Source organism: Henckelia pumila, chromosome 4, assembly GCF_033568475.1.
Source record: "Henckelia pumila isolate YLH828 chromosome 4, ASM3356847v2, whole genome shotgun sequence".
Taxonomy (NCBI): Eukaryota; Viridiplantae; Streptophyta; class Magnoliopsida; order Lamiales; family Gesneriaceae; genus Henckelia; species Henckelia pumila.
In genome coordinates this window covers 44134041-44154235 of record NC_133123.1, presented here as the reverse complement: position 1 = coordinate 44154235, position 20195 = coordinate 44134041, and the positions used below count along the sequence as shown (strand labels likewise).

At 35.2% G+C, this 20195-nt stretch overlaps 1 protein-coding gene across 1 annotated transcript; it reads right to left on the bottom strand.

The window, feature by feature from the left end:
- Positions 1 to 2020: 2020 nt before the first annotated feature.
- Positions 2021 to 3748, bottom strand: LOC140860951 (uncharacterized). Its single transcript, XM_073263951.1, has one exon. It carries the CDS (start codon positions 3746 to 3748, stop codon positions 2021 to 2023), a length of 1728 nt encoding a protein of 575 aa, XP_073120052.1.
- Positions 3749 to 20195: the final 16447 nt, after the last annotated feature.

The window sequence follows — 20195 nt, the reverse complement described above, 5'->3', positions numbered from 1 at the left end:
GAGTACCAAGTTTGTTTCCTCACATCTCATCCAAATAGTGTTAAGATTATTCAGACATGCATCAAAAGACTGACCAAAAATGGAAAAATCATCCATGAATATTTTTAGAAAATTTTTGACCATATCATGAAATATAGCAGTCACGCATCTCTGAAAAGTCGCAGGAGCATTGCAAAGACCAAAAGGCATGCATCTATAGGCAAACGTACCATATGGGAAAGTGAAAGTTGTTTTATCCTGATCTTCAGGTGCAATCGCAATTTGATTGTATCCTGAATACCCATCTAAAAAGCAATAAAACTCATACCCAGCAAGCCTTTCTAGCATTTGGCCAATGAAGGGGAGGGGAAAATGGTCTTCACGGGTTGCATCATTCAATTTTCTATGGTCTATACATACACGCCACCCTGTAATTGTCCTAGTAGGTATCAACTCATTCTGTTAATTTTTAATGACAGTTATTCCCCTTTTTTCGGTACACATTGAACCGGACTTACCCATGCACTATGTGAAATGGGATAAATGATATCTGCATCCAAAAGTTTTATCGTTTTAGCCTTTACCACTTCTTGCATCTTGGGATTCAATCTCCTCTGTGGTTGGACCATGGGGTTGATGTTCTTTTCCATTAATATCTTGTGCATGCAGATAGATGGATTAATGCCTTTGATATATGTGACCTTCCAAGCAAACACACTCTTATGACTTTTGAGAACATCTAGCAGTCTGGTCTCCACCTCACCTGTCAAAGAATAAGAAATTATGAAAGGTAAATTTTCATTCTCACATAAAAATACATATTTGAGATGGTTAGGTAATAGTTTAAATTCCAAAGTTGGTGGTTCTTCAAGGCTTGGTTTCTGGAGGACTAAATCCTTCCGGTCACCAAGATCTTCGAGTCTGAGCTTTCCAACTTTTCTCCATGACTGGTTATCATTCAAGTAAGCTGTCACCTCTTCTATATCCCCATTGACTATGTCATCACGATGAGGAGATATGAGTGCGTCTTCTAATGATTTCTGAAATGTATCCTACACATAATCATATAGAAATGAGTCCACAACATCAATATGAAGACTCTCTTCATCATTTTGTGAAAATTTCAGTGCATTAAAAACATCAAAGGAAATTTTCTCCTCTCCCACTCTCAGATGTAGCTCTCCCTTTTGGACATCGATTAATGCTTTTCCTGTTGCCAGGAAAGGTCTTCCCAAAATAAGTGGCATGTCCAAGTCCTCTTCCATATCAAGAACCACGAAATGCACCGGGAAGATGAATTTGTCGACTTTCACCAGCACATCTTCTATTATCCCTCTTGGATATTTTATAGACCTGTCCGCCAATTGCAATGGCATTATGGTGGATTTTGGCTCTCCCAAGCTCAGTTTCCTGAAAACAAAATATGACATTAAGTTTATACTCGCACCTAAGAGGGTATTTGACTAAGCTTATTAAAAAGAGCTTATAAGCTCCTAGAGCTTAAAAGCTGTTTTATGAGCTTATAAGCTGTTAGAACTTATTTTAAAAATAAGCTGTTAAAGTGTTTAGATAAACTTATTTTAAATAACTTAAAGATGTTGATGTGTTTGGTATTATAAGATCTTTTTATCGTCGAAATTACCAAAAATGGTATTATTATATGAAAATAATATTTTGACTTATACATATATGAAAATATTTTTAGAATAAACATATATTTTAAAAAATAAAATTGTTATAATATTTTAATTTAGAAAAATTTACGTGATTTGGAATTTTTTTTAAAAAATAATATTTAATATTTAATGGATGGAAGATATAGTGGAGATTTATTAAAATATATAAGGATATTTTAGAGAGATAGAATGTTAAAATAAGATCTTTTTGAAAAAAGTACCTCCCCCCTTACTTTTTTAAAAACAACTTATAAGCTGTCAAACAACTTATTTTGACAGCTTATAAGCTGTTTCTAAAAAAATTTACCAAACAGATTCGGAGAGCTTTTAAGCTCTAAAACAGCTTAAAAGCTATTTTTAAGAGCTTAAAAGCTCTCCCAAACACCCTCTAAGTCACACAAAGCTTTTTGAAATTGCACTTCATTAATAACACAAGGAATAGAAAAACTCCCTAGATCTTTTTGCTTTGGTGGAATCTTGTTCTGAACTAGCGCAGAAAAATTTTCTGTTAGGCTAATTATTGCATGCTCCTCCAATTTTCTCTTGCTGGAGAGAATCTCCTTCAGGAATTTAGCGTAACTAGGCATTTGCATCAGTGCATCAGCGAAGGGGATATTTATATTCAATTTCTTGAATACTTCTAGAAATTTGGCAAACTGAGAATCTAGTTTGGCCTTCTTGAGAGCTGCAGAAAAAGGTGATGGAATAGCAATATTTGACTCTGATGTGGGTGGTTGTGTAGAATTAGAGGACTTACCTGCAGTTATCCCTGGTATATCTGTTTCTGACTCTTTCTCGCTTTGTCTCTCACCTTCGATTTTCTTCCCACTCCTTAATTCGACAGCCTTGACTTGCTCCTTTGGATTCTTTTCTGTGTCACTTGGTAAAGTACCTAGATCTCTGCTAGACAACGCTTTAGCCAACTGCCTTATTTGATTTTTCAAGTTCTTAATTGATGCATCCTGATTCTGCATTCGGGTCTCAGTGGATGATATGAACTTTTGCATCATCTGTTCCATGATTGACTTCTCTTCTTGAGGCTGTCTTCCATGGTTTTGATTCCCATATGACCTGTTATTCTGTCCTCCCCACGAAAAATTCGGATGCTGTCTCCACCCTGGATTATATGTGTTTGAGAATGGATCATTCCTGGGGCGATTATGATTTCCTACATGGTTTACCATTCCTCCATCTGGCTGATATGATGGATTGCCAGTTTGAAAATCTTTCGTGAAGTGTTCAGCACCACATTTCTCACACCACACCTCTTGAATACGCATCGCAGACTGCCCTAGAGTTAGCTCTTCTATCCTCTTATTCATGACCTCTAGTTGAGCGGCTACTGAAGTGAATGCATCAACTTGATGCATTCCTACGGGTTTTCTGACTGCATTCCTCTCTGATTGAGTATGATAGCTACTGGATGCCATCTCCTCAATTAACTCATATTCATCCTCTGGTGATTGCTGCAACATATTTCCACCTGCAGCTACATCTAACATGGTGCGATTTGAGTGAGGAAGACCATAATAAAAAGTTTGTACCACAAGACCGTCTGGTAGTTGGTGATGTGGGCATCTCCTCAGTAGATCTTTGTAGCGCTCCCATACTTCATAAAGTGTTTCCTGTTCACCTTGAGTAAATGTTGTGATGTCAGCTCTGAGTTTCATTGATTTGGACGGTGGGAAGTATTTAGTCAGGAAGGCCTTTTCTAGATCATCCCAAGTAATGATGGACCCTGCAGGTAAATTTGTTAGCCATGCTTTAGCTTTATCTCTTAAAGAAAAAGGGAATAGACGCAAACGAATGGCGTCATCAGAAACTCCCTGCATCTTAAAAGTGTCACAGATTTCTAAAAAATTCGTCAGGTGAGCATATGGGTCATCGATTGTCATCCCACCAAACAGGACTGTGTTTTGCACCATTTGAATGATAGCAGGCTTTATTTCAAACTGATTTGCTGCTATAGTTGGCCTGATTATGCTTGGTATGGCAATTGCGATGGATGGCAATGCGCTATCCATCATGTAGATAGGCGGTGCATTATTTTCATCTTCTCCATCATCCAGCATCCTTAGCGCTTGTCCTGCCATTCTTTCCTGTTGTTGCCTTCTTCTCCTGCGAAAGGTACTTTCAATTTCAGGATTAAAAAGGATAAGTTCCGACTCAAATGGATGTTGCATGCACTGCAGAAGAACTTGATCTAGAAAATACTAGCTCTTAAATTTAATGTAATTATATCTTTTTTCTGCTCAAAATTATCGCAAGTGCACGACTCAAGTTATAGAAAAGTGTACTGAGTACGAGTATCGTCCTCAGGGACTACGTCACAATAATTCAATTATTTAATTTCTATATCCCAAAGTAACGAAAATTTGATTTTTGATTATTCTAAAATTATAAAGTAAAGAAATTAATTTAAAGATGCTTAAATGAAAATAAAATAAATCACAGCAATGCTTAACGCAGAAAAATATAATATGAAGAAATTTTGTTGGAATCTCGGTTCAACTTCCCCCTAATTGAACTTGGACGATTGAAATTACTTTTGCACTCATAAATTTGACAAAAACTCCTTAAATATTGACGCTCTCTCTCGAGTGTATGCCAATCTAATTCAAGTTAATGAAACAATCAAATCTCTTTGATTATTTATCATTACTGATTGCTTTGCGTTCATTGAATTCCTACAACTTTCAACCTGGTGGTCTATGGTTATCAACATGTACTAAATATCATATCTCTATGCAAATTTTAAGTCCGTGGGTTTTATCACTTGTACTAATCATGAATCTATCTCTCGACAGCAATTCACAATCTACGAATCTATATTGAAGTTAGCTACTCCTCAACATAGAATAATAAACATGATAAAATCAAATATTCGCATAAAAACTCAATCAATTCGTCCAAAGATTCAATCACAAAAACATGTTACGGGGTTAAGATCCCCTAAATTTCAACAAAATAAAGTTTAGCTACTACAACTCATAATAATATTCAAGCTAATAAAGTTTTCAACATAAAATTTCAGAAATATCGAAGAAGAAGAACTCCCAACGAGAAGAAGAAACTTCAATCTTCAGAGCCACCTCCGCCTTCTTTTTAGTGTTTTCCAACCCTTAAAACGTCTGAAAAGATGCTATTTATATCGCCCTCAGAGTCCTTTCCTTTTAAAACACCCGGAACAAAGTTTTTCCAAAAATACGCGCGGGCGCTCGGTCTGCTAATTTTTACCAACCGAGCGCCCTAAAATCCACCAACTCTCTGCCTGGAAAAATAATACCAGTGCTCGGTCTGCTCTTTTCTGCAGACCGAGCGCACCCCCCTGTGAAGCCTGAAAATATTTTTTTCTTCCTTTTTCCTGCCAAAATAACCACTAATTAATAGGAGTAGACAAAACACACAACATTACACTAAATGCAAACAAAAAGTTGAAAAAAAAACTAAAACAACCGCAAGGAACTAATGCAAAATATCAAGAAAACGAACAATAAAACATAGAAAAAATGACACTTATCATAGCTTTTGCAAAAAAAAAAAATATTCTTAGAGAAATCTCAGAAATTTTTTTATGTAAAATTTTCAGCCTACAAAATTAAACAATATAGATTACAAAATACGTTAATTTGTAAACAAATTGAAGACATAACAAAATTAAAGGACGGCTAGCTTATAAAAGGTAGATCATTTAACGTTATCGATTCTACCCTTTGTACAGGTGATATCGGTTCAATACCACCATAAGAAAAAAATTAATCAAATCGAAAATATTGATTGGATTCAAACTTTAGATTTTAAAAAATCCAAACCAAATTAATCAATTTTATAATAACTATATTATTTTATTTTCTCCAAAAATTTGTTGTTGAATATATTTATTTTTTTTACAATTTTTTATAAAACAAAATTCAACTTATTTTTTTAAAACCTTTGATTTTTTCCTGCAATTTCAAGGTCGTAAAATGTGATATAAACCGTACCAACTAGAGATTTAAGGTTGTTCGAGGCAAAGAATTAAACACATAGGGATTAAAATGACTACAAATTTTTCATAGAGAGGTTTTGCGCAACTTTAGCATTTGATGAGATAGGAGGCTGAGTGAGTGCACTTTACCAGCCAAACGCGATATCAAGAATGCATTTCTATCAATGAGTTTGTTTTGTTGGCCATGTTCTCCTCTCTCTCTCTCTATATATATATATATATATATATAGAAATTTTAGCTGCCCGACCATGTTTCTCCACTTGGTCCGTGACATAGTGGGTTTTAGTGGTTTTTGTTTGTTTTTTTTTGCATCACTAAAACCCACTACCGGATTTTAGTGATCGCGGACCAAGTGAAAAAACATGGTTGAGCAGCTGAAAATTTCTATATATATATATATTAATATTACAATTGAATTAATAGTGAGTGACATTAATGATTTTATTCGTAAAATTCCTCTATACATTACAAGAAAAAGGACTTTTCGCAATGTACAGTTTGCGCCGCGGATAGTTACAAGCCGTGGATAGTGACACACTTTCGATAGCATGCACCGTAGGTCGTTGTTACCATTAATAACAACGTGCACGTACGCCGTCGAACGTGTCACTATCCGCGGCGTACTTTGCACGTCGTCGTTACCTTTAATAACGGCGTGCACCGCGCGCCGTCGAACGTTTTACTATCCGCGGCGTGCGTTGCACGCCGTCGTTACCTTTAGTAACGGTGTGTACACCGTGCACCGTGGAAAGTAAGTCAGTATTCACGGGGTGCGTTGCACACCGCCGTTGACTTTAATAACGACGTGCAACACGTGTCGTCGAAAATGTAGTCACTATCCACAGCGTTCACTGCACGCCGTCGTTGACCTTAATAAAGGCGTGCATTGCATGCTATCGAAAGTGAGTCACTATCTGCAGGATGCGCCGCACGCTGCCATAGATGTTATTAACGATGCGCATTGCACGCTGTTGCTATTGTGTTTATATTAATTTTTTTACGGTGCTTATTGTACGTTGCTGATAAAACTTTTCTCTGTATAAAAAATTTTGTTCATACATTTTTTGTATGAAAGTGTTTTTAGCTCCCAATGTATAATGCAATTATTTAAGCATATTAACCGATGAAACACTAAATCAAGTTTTAAACAAATCATCACACGTCATCCAACCATAATCATCACACTTAAAGCTAAATAATAAGATAACAGAAAATCAAATTAAAAAATGTTCATTCTCATTAATCCAAATGTAATGAAGTTGAAAAAAAAACCAAGTAATATGATTTTTTTCTGCAAACAATATCCTTAACTCTAGAGTAAATAGGATCTATATCAGTCACACAAAATAATAAATTTAGAAAATCATGCTACTGTGCTTCCTACTACATCATCGAGAAAAATCATTTCAAAATTCGGCCGAATTAGGTCTACCTGCTCCACAAGAACTCTATCAATCCAAACTTTTCAACAAGATCCACCGAGAGGAACATGATGAACTTTTACTGTTGGATCTGTAGATGCTATTGGCCCTTCTGCAACAACTCCATCACCACACCAATGAAGCAATTTATATTTAGTATTTTCAGGAATATCTCCATGGCTAACATTCTTCCAATTTGACTGCATATAAATGATATAAATATTAGTTTTACCGTGTGTACTTTAATAAAATATTTTGGTTTAGATAACACAAAATTTGAAGATAGTTACCTGGGTTGCAACTTGGTTTTGGTTAAAATTATCAACATTACTACTTTTTTTGCCAACATCATTCCCAAGAATGCTATCACCAATACTAGAAACCTGCATATTAAAATAAAACACAAACATACAAGTTTCAGAAACTACAGCAAAATCGAAGAAAATACAATTAACTACAAGTTTTGTGTGAAGTTTAACTTCAAAAAATCATATAAACTTTATTTTAAATCCAAATTGCTTGTAACCAGCTAGTGGCACTTCAAAGAAAATAGAATCATTCTAAAATAGTGTAAAATCAATATACTACATAACAAGAAGCAGCAATGTCACGACAAATTCCAGATTCTTTTGGAAAATTTCTTTTCTCTCTTAGTTACATGTTGTGACTGAGACTATGCATAGGCTACTGGAAAAAAATGTTGTCTTGAGAATTCTCAACATTTTCCAACTTAAGAAATGTCACGGAAAAATTCCAAATCAAAAGTTGAACTCGGAGGTTTGAGGGAGAAATGGAAAGGTTTGGACGAGGTCTGTGAACCGCTTAAAAGAGGTCTCCCAAAAAAATTGTAATATATATATATATATATATTACAATTGAATTAATAGTGAGTGACATTAATGATTTTATTCGTAAAGTTCATTTGATTATTTTATCATTTTTGTTTTGCCAGGAAATAATTCAATGAGATACATATATAGGTTTTGAATTTTCAAATTTTTTTTAATATATGGTTGGTTATAAACATCTGAAGCTCACTTAATCACTCTAGCTAGTGTTTCACGGCATGATATTTTTATGACAAAATATATATGTTTGGATTGATGAATCTATGATTTACATAAACTTAATTAATTTCAATTTCATTTTCTATCATGTTCGTTAATACTACAAGTATCATATTGATCCAGTACCGATTTGAATGTCATTTGAAATTGTTTTTGGAATTTTTTTTATTACCGAAATCAAATTCATCTAAATGCTGTCTACATGCACTTTTGAAAATTTTTTTTCCAAATAAGGTGCAAAGATAAATTTATAATTTCAAAATGAACATGCAATATTATTTCAATGTGTAACCCAATATGAAATTTTAACAATTAGCATTTTTCAATATAGGAGAGTGTCTGTTTCCGCTTGTTAATTCACACACACTAGTTTACGATTAGCACAAAAGTATTAATTATAATGTTAATTAAAAGTATCTTACCTCATATATATATATATATATACACACACGAAAATAAATACAAAAACAACTTAATTATATAATTAACATATTATTGATTACCATTCCAAAATGTGCAAAATGACTAACTTATAATTTCCCAATCATATTTCTTTACCACATCTTTTGAGTGATCTCCAGTGGAGTAAATCCCATCACTTTTGGCATACCAAAGATATGTATTGTAGCGGATGAACACAAATTTCGATTGGAAAGCTACAAATTGCTTATGTTTATTACCCCACCAGATATGACAAAAGAACACAGTATTCAACACAAAACTCTCGCAAAAACTCCAATTGAAATTTTGCCCATGGGCAAGCGTATGGCTTCCAAGATCATCGTTCTGAGAAGCGCAATGCACTAGCAAGGGCGAAGAATCCGGAGGAAGGTCGTTGATCACATAAATATGATATTTGTCAAACAAGAAGCAATTACTTGTTAAGGCATTTCCATTATTTAAAATGTTTGAAATTAGAAGGAGAAGGAATATTTTGATGTTAGTAGAATGCATCACTTGTAAATGTTGATGCTAATTTCAACGTTGAGGTTTTTTTATAGATTATAAAATACATATATAGTTGACGAACAAATACGACGTTTGTAATTAGAAATTTGAAAGGAAATTTTGATTTTGTAAAATATTATGAATTATTGTAATAATTATGGAATTTTTTAACAAAGATATCACCTTTAATGTGTTTTTTTTTTAAAAATTACATATTTTAATTTTTCCCTTATTGATAATAGGGTAAAATTTATTTATGATATCACACATGTTATAAATTTATTAGAAAAAAGAAGAGAAAGGAATCAGTTGTTTCTCATTTCACCTATATTTATAGAGTAGAGAGAATATTACACAAAAGGAATATTACAATTAAACCAACCACCTAAATATCATCCATATAAAACACTCTCCCTTAAATGATTGGTGGAGAGTCCAATAGTGTCTCATTAAAATCTTGTCAATAAACCCAGTGAGAAAAACCTGAACGAAGGAAAAAGAGTAAAACAATTGATATTTCCCCTTATTTCAATCACTGAATGTCCTTTAATTGATGCATCTCTATCTTGTGTACTAATTAATTTCTTGAATGCTTATATTGGTAATGTTTTTGTGAATAAATAACTACATTGTCATTGGAGCAAATTTGTTGGGCATCAATATCACATTTCTTCTGAAGTTCGTGTATGTAGAAGAACTTTGGCGAAATATGTTTAATCGATCGTCTTTATCCTTCTTTAATTATGCAGTGCAAGAACATTATCTTCAAATATAATCTTCGGGCTAACTTTTGTTGTTGTAGTCCACATAATTCTTGAATAAGTTGTGTTATGGACCTCAAAGATATACATTCTCAGCTTGTTTCATGTATTGCAATGATATCTAAGTGATTTGATGATGTCGCTGTTAAATTTTGCTTAGTCGACGTCAATGATGAAGCAATGCCCCTCGTGTAAACACGTAACCTATTTGGGATTTGACTTTATATGGATCTGAAAGATAGCCTGCATTTTCACATACTAATAAAAACAAGTTTGATTTTTTTGAATAAAACAAACCCATGTCAATTGTACTACGAAGGTAAATAAATATGTGTTTTACACCATTCCAATGTTTTTGTGTTGGAGAAGAGCTATATCTTGCTAAAAGGTTAATAGAAAATGCTATACTTGGTCGAGTGAAATTTGCAAGATTTGATAATGCACCAATTGTACTCAGATTTGGTGCTTCCGGACCAATGATATTCCCTTCATCTTCAAGTGGACGAAAATGATGTTTCTTAGTGTCAAGTGATCTAACGACCATTGGTGATGCTAACGGATGTGCTTTATTTATGTAAAATCGTTTTAATATATTTTCTTCATATGAGGATTGATAAACAAATATTTTTTCTTGTAAATGTTCAATTTACAAGGCAAGACAAAATTTTGTCATCCCCAAATCCTTCATCTCAAATTCACTTTTTAAATAATTAGAAGTTTTGGTGAACTCTTCGGGAGTTTCCGTGAGATTCAGGTCATCCACATATATTGCCATGATTGCAAAACGTTCATCAGTTTTTTCCCTAAAAATGCATGGAAAAATAGTATCATTTGTGTAATTTTCTTGTAACAAATACTCACTAAGACGATTGTACCATATGCGCTCGGGTTGTTTTAATCCATATAATGACCTTTGTAGTTTTATGGAGAACATAGTCTTAGGGATTGTATCACTTGCTTCTGATGACTTAAAGTTTTCAGGGATATTCATGTATATGTCGCTATTAAGTGAACAATATAAATATGTAGTAATCACATCCATAAGTCGCATGTCCAATTTTTTGGATACAACCAAGCTAATCAAGAATCGTAAACTGGTGGCATCTGTTCAGAAGAGTATGTTTCCTCATAGTCGATTGGCCAAGTCTATAAGAGACACCTTGAACTACAAGTCTAGCTTTATATCTTACAATTTTGCAATTTTCATTTCTTTTTCATACGAACACTCATTTGTATCCTAAAGGGATTATATTTTTAAGTGTTTGAACTACAAGCCCAAATACTTTACGTTTCTCTAAAGAATCTAATTCAACTTGTCTAGCCGCCTTCTGATTTGGCCAATCATTTCTTTGTTGACAATTTTTAACAGATTATGGTTCGAGATCATCGTTGCATTGTATAATATGAAGGAATACATTTAGAGTGAAAACATCATCGATGTTTGTATTACTTTGATACCATATTTTACGATATATCAAATAATTTGTTGACATCTCGATATTTTCATGTGATTGTAATTCTTCATGAATCAAGTTTTCCACATCTATTTCATTTATTTATTTATTTTTTTGTATCATGTAAAAAATTTTCTTTTGGAGCTGTAACTATTTCCTTATCTTGTACTTTTCTTTTCTAGGTCCATATATTTCAAACCAATTGGTCGACCATGCTTCTGGCGTAATTTAAAATAATTTGTGGATAAATCATTACATAGTAGTATATGGACATCAATCTTAACCAGAGTATTCTTTACTTGTGTGTATGATTTTGTCATATTTTTGTATCAATAAAAACATCGGGCAATTGATTTGCTGCAAATGAATAATTCTTTCAACTTCTTGCTGGCATTGATTTTTTCGAGGATCATAATGAGATAACGTTTTATCATTCTAACAAATTTTTCCTTGTTCATCAGGATACAACTTTTCTCCCCTAGCATTGGAAAATCGGTTTCATCAAAGTGGCAGTATGCAAATCTTGCAGTAAACAAATCACCTGTTAAAGGTTCCAAATATCTAATGACAGATGGTGAATCATATCCCAAATAAAATTCCAAGTCTACATTGTGTACCCATTTTGGTCTGTTGTGAAGCTGGGATAGTTACTTGTAACGCACAACCAAATACTCGAAGGTGAGAAACTTTAGGTTCTTGACCATATGCAAGTTGCAAAGGTGAATATTGATGGTAATTAGTTGGTCTCACACAGATCAATAATGTAGCATGTACTATATCATGGCCTCAACCTGCAGATGATAGTTTTGTTTTAACGAGTAGTGGTCTAGCATTCAATTGCAATCTTTTAATAAATGATTCTACAAGACCATTATATGTATAAACATGGGCAACTGAATTGTAATGCCCAGAATTTTCTTAGGTGATTTTACATGCATAACTAGGAAAATAATTAAATAAAATTTTTGGAAAATGAGTTAAATTACTTTATGTGAATTATGTGATTTATGTGCATGATTTAAATATTATTTTTAACATTTAACCCGCATTTATGTTATTTACGGAATTTTTAGAAATAATGTTTTTCGATCGCGAAGACGGGACCATAGATAAACGAGGTATATAAATTATATATATACATACATATATATAGAACCAATTTTCACTAAAATAAGTTATTTTAAAGACTTTTAAGGGGCTTTTAAAATTATATAAATATATATTATGAAAATTATAATAAATATATTAATTTTTAAGAGATAAATTATATTAAATATAATATAATATTTTCCCAAAAATCTAACTCAATAATAAATAAAAATATATCTAGCCTATTATTTTCATTCTTTCTTCACGTTATTTTCTACCCTAGGCGCCATCTCCCCTTTCCCCCTCATGTTCATCAGATTTTTACACACTTCCACACACGATCTTGAAGATCTAAGAAAAAGAGTTGAAGCCCGTTCGTCCCGGTGGTCGCCGTATACGCGTCATATTCACGTTTTTGGCTTCAAAAATATTCAAAGCACGTTCGAATTCTCTCATTGGATACCATTTAGGTTATATATTCCTATTTGATTATCAAATCACTGTTTTCACGTCCTATGAATTAGTTTCATGAAGTTTACATAATTATTTGCAAGTTGTCAATGATTTTTCCTTTTTTAATGATTGATACTCACATTTTATTTATCTGGATCGGTTAGGGGCTGCTGGGTCATGTCATGGGATGCGTTAGGGTCCCTAGGGTCAGAATAGATGGTGACTTGGGGCTGGTCTAGGCTGGGATCGATATCAGTAGGTTGGAAGTTTTGGGTTTCCTAGAAGATGTTTTCGGTCGGGCTGTATGTGATCGGTTGGGGTTTGGGTTGGTCATGTTATAACTGCCCAGACATGGGCTATGTCTAGGCGGTGGTTCTCCGGACAGTGGTGGCCGAATATGGGCGGCCACAAACAAGGATGAGCTGCTGGTCGCGAGGAAGGGGGAGGGGCGTGAGAGAGAGAAGTCGGGTTATGGGCTGTGAGGTTTTAGGACTTTTTGAGCTTGGATTTCAGGTCCGGGCTGGGTTTAAAATAATGCGGGTCATGTTAGTTGGGTCCGAGTTTGGGTTGTGTTAGTTGGAAACATCTTCCAGCAACACTTCGGGATTCAAAAGAAATTTTTGTTACCAATTTCATTATTATAGAAGTGGTAGCCTGCACACTAAAGGAACGATCTTCAATAGACCCCTTTAGGTAGCTTTTTCCATTTGCTTCTGATTGTTCAATCAAATTTCATGATTTAATTGATTACATTTTACCATATTGTTATTTTGAGTTTCTGAATTTGCGAAATCACTTTTCACTTGGGACACGATCATGGAATACACGAACATCCCTCCACTACTTTGTCATTTAGTCAGAACTCTTTATTTTTTAATTATCATTAAACTGTAAAACAATCTTTAGCACAAAATCCTAAGTGAAACTTAGTCAATGGTTACAATGTATCAAGCACATCACAAAACAAAATGAATGCATGAATGCAACATGCCTAATGACCCTAAAGATGCACATGCATGAAAAAGTGTTGTCTTAGGGTATTTGCAACACTCCAGACAACATCTCAGTTCTGTCTATAATGCACACTGAAAGAGTAGGTGCCCAGTGAGCCAACTTGTGGCTAAGGGCTTTGATGACTTTTTGTATAAACAATCTTTTGTTTAATATAATTTACACTTTTATTTATGGCAATGACTTTATCTTTCTTCATATTGTTATATTGTGATATACTATTGTTGTTTTGATAAAGACCTTGAATATACTATAGTGTATGTAAGATGTGGTAGAACATGAAGATGTCTATCATGAAACACATCTTATAGTCACAGTATATTCTAAACTGTTCCTAGTCGATTGAGCCGTCCGATAATAAGGATAAGGATCGCTCGAGTTTGAGACTAGCATTTGCGATGCAGAGTACCACGTTTCATTGGTAAGGAACATAGAGATGTTCGAAGCATGCAAATGGATATTCATATGATGAATGATCGAACTACCCTATCCGGACTTTCCAAGTGGTTATCACTTATCGAGTGGATAAAGTCCGCGGTTTTGGTTGTACACCATTAGTCTTTACTACTTGAAACATCATTGAGACTCTATATGCTAGTACTGTGCTTTGACTCGTTTACCGACTCTATTGGGGTCATCAGGTGTCGGGATTGGGTACAGTTACAACACATATAGGAGTCGATGCCTTGTTGTCAAGGATTCACCACATACTTGCGAGTGTGGATATCCTATGCGATCTGAGGAGATATTAGTGTGACGAATCTCTGGCCAGAGTACATGATGTGATTTAAGAAATGGTTTCTTAGTAGCACATGCGATGTCCCTATTTGATCTTCAAGATGTATTGCATAGTTATCGAATCTCGAGCGACTCTCGATATACCAATGGTTGTTGATTCGATCGGGATATATGGATTAAGGGACCGTACTGTATGCTAACCAAAATCTATTGGTTCTTGTAGGCACTATCAGTGATACCTAGGGAATCATGGGGCGATGTTGCTAGGCGCTCTTACCATGATTCGATGGGCAAGTCGGAAATTGTTGTTCCGAGTCACAAGGAGTTGTGAGCCCACGGCTAGCTGTATCCCTGAACCATTGAGGGTCACACAGAGTAATGTATTTTTAATCCCCGTTGAGATAGTTAAATTTAAAGAGTTAAATTTAATGAACAAAGAAGTTGGACTTCTTAATTATGAGTAGAGGAGTAAGATTTCCTAAAATGACATAGGGATGGACATTTTTGGAAACCACTGAATTCGGATTCAAAAAAATTTATCTTGACTTTAAAAGGTGCAGAAATGGTTTCTGTGCACATTGGTGAAATCGGTTTATCAATCGGAGTCACGATGAATTTTATATTAATTTCTGAACATGCGGGCTTTGCTTGTTGGGCTTGAACTTATGACTAATGGGCCCTAAACTGTTAGTGGCCTACATTATAAATAAGTTATTGCAGTACAGAAATTAGACACAACAGGTCACAAATTTTCGAAAAACCCTAGTATTTTTCTCTGTAGTGGCCGCCCCCCTTCCCCCTCTGCTCGGTAAAATCCAGTCTGTGAATTTTGAATTACAGTCTGGTTTAACGGATCAAATTCGTTAATTCTCTTCGTAGAAACTTCTGATAGATTTTCTAGTGCAATCTATCAGAGGGATTAATTATCCGTTCGTGGACCTGATTGAAGAATAGTTCGTCCATCAGTTCCAGGGATATACAACAAGAGCAGAGCAATCTGTTGGTGTCCATAATCTCGCTTCGAGATTGGAGGTAAAAATTTATAATTGTTATTTAATTTTTACACACACAATTTAATCGTAAGGTTTTGATACCCATTATGGAATCGTTCCATATAAAATTTTAAACTTCCGCTGCACCGGGTATCAATCCTGATTGATCTGATCGCCGCGTACTCCAACAGTGGTATCAGAGACAGGTTGCTCAGATCAAGCGATTAAATTAATCGATTGTACTAAATTTTTAAGCCTCGGTTTTTGAAACAAAATAAATATTTTAAAAATAAAATTTTTTTTTTTCGGGCAAAAACCCGGGCAGCGATCGTCGCTGCCCTAGGGGCAGCCGGGCTGCCCGGCCCGACTCCTTTAAGGCGCGGGCAGCCCGGGAATGTCCCGCGCGGCCCGCGGGAAAAAATTATTTTTAATTTTTAAATTAAATTTTAATATGTTAAAATTCTATTTTTGGTCCGATCGAAAATTGTTTTTGATTGGTCCACGAGGCGTCGGATCGAATTGTTCGAGTTCGAAAATTTTAAAATTGATTTTTGGATAAATTTAAATTTTTGGAAAATTTTAATATTTTATCCTTAAATTGAATTTTGAAATTAATTATTTTTGGTACAATTGATGATAAGATATGATCTTATGGATATATTGAGTAAAATATGATTTTATGTATAAAATTGGATTTTATAGATAAAATATGATTTTATTTGATAAAAAGATAAAATATGATTTTGTATGTAAAATAAGATTTTATATACAAAATATGATTTTATCCTTTTAAATTTAAATTGCCATTGCATGTTATCCAATAAATTAATTTTGAATTAAATGTTATTGGATAAGGATGATCGATTGCGCCATGACCAATTTTGTAGGTGTATGTTAGGAATTTACATTTGTTTTTATTGTTGTTGGATTTATTAATGGGCCTGGTTTATGGCCCAATATGAATTGTCATATGTAATAAAAGTGGGCTTGGTTTATGGCCCGTTCCCACCCCTTAAAAATGTATCCCCTACTTGTCATTGTTATTTATTGTAAATACATTAGATTTAGTGGGAGATCAAGATTTGAAGGTGGAGGTGGGCCCAGCAGACAATAAAGACAGAAGAAATGTAAATTGGAAGCTAATGTAATAGGATTGCATTGCATGCTGCATATTACCTAGGATTGGACTAAGACTCGTGATTGGCAACCACGGGTCGATTAGAAATGGAATCGATCATCCTATATAATATATGATATTATGATTGTATGCATGTTTTAGACATAATTGTGTGAATCCGGCAAGCATACAAAATTTGAAAATGATGAGACAAATTTTCATAATTAAAATCCCTCATTTTAAATATGATTTAAAATTGATATCAAGATAAATAAAGAAAATTTAAATTTTTTTAAATGTTCCTACCTTCCATCAACGATCAATGTATGAGATGCTACCCGCGGATACGGTCCGGCTCATATTATTGGGGGGGCCCGTTCGTCGGAAAGCTGTACATTGGATCGACACATGTTGTAAGTTGGGTGGAACTCCCATGGGATCGGCTCATATTATTGGGGGATCCACATGACGACCGTCCATCACAACTTAATATTGATGGGTCATCTTGACATGTCACAATAAACGGCGTCATATTATTGGGCCCTTATTGGACATGAGGTAAAAACATGGAGGTTGCTTTGGAAGCAATTGGGCTCTACCTTTTGAAAATTATGGTTGGATGATATTATTCGGGACCATAGTTTGTCAATTGGACTCCATGTTCTCACTAAGGAAAACAGTTTCCCGTTTTCACTAGAGGGTAGTGAAATCGTTAAAATAGTGGGAGTGAGATTCATAAAATAAATTTTGCCTATTTTATGTCTTAGTAAATTGCTTAAACAATCACTGATATTTGTCTGTTTCTTTTCAGTATTTCATAAGATGAATTCGCGTAATCCACTTTTCTCAATCCTCGAACAAAATAAATTGACTGGCGCAAACTATACGGAATGGTTCCGTAAGTTGAAGATTGTCTTGACTTCGGAGAAGATGTTCTACGTATTAGAAAAATCTCCTCCGAAGGAAGCACCAGCTGACGTAAGTCCGAAAGAGTTGGCCAAACTTGATACATGGTGGGACCATGATATCAAGGCCAAATGCTATATGCAAGCCTCGATGTCTGATGAACTCCAGAGGCGATTTGAGGACACCGTGAATGCTGCTGACATTCACGTACAACTCAAGGAATTTTTTGGGGCTCAATCGAGGGCTGAACGGTTCGCTACTGTAAAGGAGCTAATGACGTGTTGCATGCGTGAAGGGACTTCGGTCCGTGATCATGGGGTACGAGTGATTTGGCTCATACAGAAGTTGGTAACCCTTGATTTGGTGTTGGAGCATGAACTCAACGTGGACTTACTACTTCTGTCTCTTCCTTCTTCGTTTGACGGATTTGTGGTGAATTTCAATATGAACAAGATAGAGGCCTCCCTTGAAGAGATGGTCAATATGCTTGTGACATATGAATCCACATTAAAGAAGGATAAACCGGTTTTCTTGGTGGGCTCCTCTTCTTCTGCTAAGAAGGGGCCAAGTACAAAGGGTAAGAAACGTTCTGCCCTACCCAAGAAAATCGAACCCGAGAAGAAGTACAAGACAAAGGCTTCAAACATGAAAAAAATCCAAGGATGTTTGCCATTACTGTAAGAAGCCCGGTCATTGGAAGCGTAACTGCAAGAAATATCTAGAGCAGTTGCGAACTGCGAAGGGTATGTTCTATATTGAAATAAATGTTTCACTTAATACTACTTCTTGGGTATTGGATACCGGATGTGGATCTCACATTTGCAATGATTTGCAGGTGATGACAAGAAGTCGCAGGCTTAGAATGGGTGAGACCCAGCTGAGGCTCGGAAATGGTTCCAGAGTTGAAGCTAAAGCCGTGGGAGATGTTTATTTAATTTTGCAGAACGATTTTAAGTTACTTTTGAGAGATGTTTTATTTGTTCCGGATTTGATTAAAAACATTATTTCTGTTTCTATGCTAGATAGAGATGGTTATTCTTGCAATTTTGTGAATGGGATTTGCAATATTTACAAGAATGAATGTTTGATTGGAAATGGACAACTTGAAAACGATCTGTATAACTTAAAACTAAAAGACGTTCCAATAAATTATGTTGATAAACCGGCAACAACAAACAAAAGAAAAATCGATAGTCAAAACCCGGCAAACCTTTGGCATGCTAGGCTAGGTCATATTTCCTCAAGGAGGATGAACAAGCTAATGGGAGAGGGCATGTTTGATATGTCTGATATTAACTCTCTACCTACTTGTGAATCCTGCCTGAAAGGAAAAATGACTAAATCTCCTTTTAAGGGGAAACCTGAGCGTAGTCAAAATCTGTTGGATTTGATCCATACAGATGTTTGTGGTCCATTTAGAGTTGGTACTCAATATGGCCACACCTACTTCATTACCTTCACTGATGATTATTCTAGGTATGGGTATTTATATTTAATGAAATATAAGTCTGAAGAATTTGAAAAGTTCAAAGAGTTCAAGGCTGAAGTAGAGAACAAGCAAGGTAAAAGTATTAAAGCACTTCGATCGGATCGAGGTGGAGAATACTTAAGTACCGAGTTTTTGGACTATCTAAAAGAGAATGGGATTCTCTCTCAGTGGACTCCTCCTATGACACCACAGCTGAATGGTGTATCGGAGCGTTTTAATCGAACTTTGTTGGACATGGTTCGATCCATGATGAGCTTCACTGAGCTTCCACCATCGTTTTGGGGCTATGCGCTTGAAACGGCGGTATTTTTGTTGAACAACGTTCACACTAAAGTAGTGGACAAAACACCATACGAGTTATGGAATGGCAAAGCTCCTAAGTATTCGTACTTGAGGATTTGGGGAAGTCCTGCTTACGTGAAGCAGACAGTGGGAGATAAGTTGGATAGTCGATCCAGCTTATGTTTTTGTAGGGTATCCGAAGAATTCAATTGGATATTATTTCTATTATCCTGCTGAAACAAAGGTGTTTGTTTCAAGGAATGCCACCTTCTTGGAAAAAGGAGTTCTTATTGGATAAGAAAGGCGAGATGATAGAACTCGAAGAAATTCGAGAAGAACCCGAAATACAAAATAACGATCCTACACCTCAGGAACCATTGCTGGACACGCCAATACCTAGAAGATCCGAGAGGACTTCTAGACCTCCTATTCGATATGGTCTTCTTCTTGAAGGGGATCAAGATGAACCCGATGTTGGATGTGATCCAAGAAACTTCAAGGAAGCAATTTCTGATGCGGATTCAAATTTATGGCTTGAAGCTATGCAGTCGGAAATAGATTCGATGCATACAAACCAAGTTTGGTCTTTAGTAGATCCTCCCGATGGAATTGTTCCAATAGGGTGTAAATGGATCTACAAGAGAAAGCTTGGGCCTGATGGTAAGGTATTGACCTACAAGGCGCGATTGGTGGCGAAAGATTATACTCAAAGACAAGGAGTTGACTATGATGAAACCTTTTCACCAGTTGCAATGTTCAAGTCCATAAGAAACCTTATTGCCATAGCTGCTTGGTATGACTATGAGATATGGCAAATGGATGT

Coding starts and splice junctions, on each gene's coding strand:
- LOC140860951 (XM_073263951.1), bottom strand. CDS start 3,748: ATGGCAGGACAAGCGCTAAGGATGCTGGATGATGGAGAAGATGAAAAT.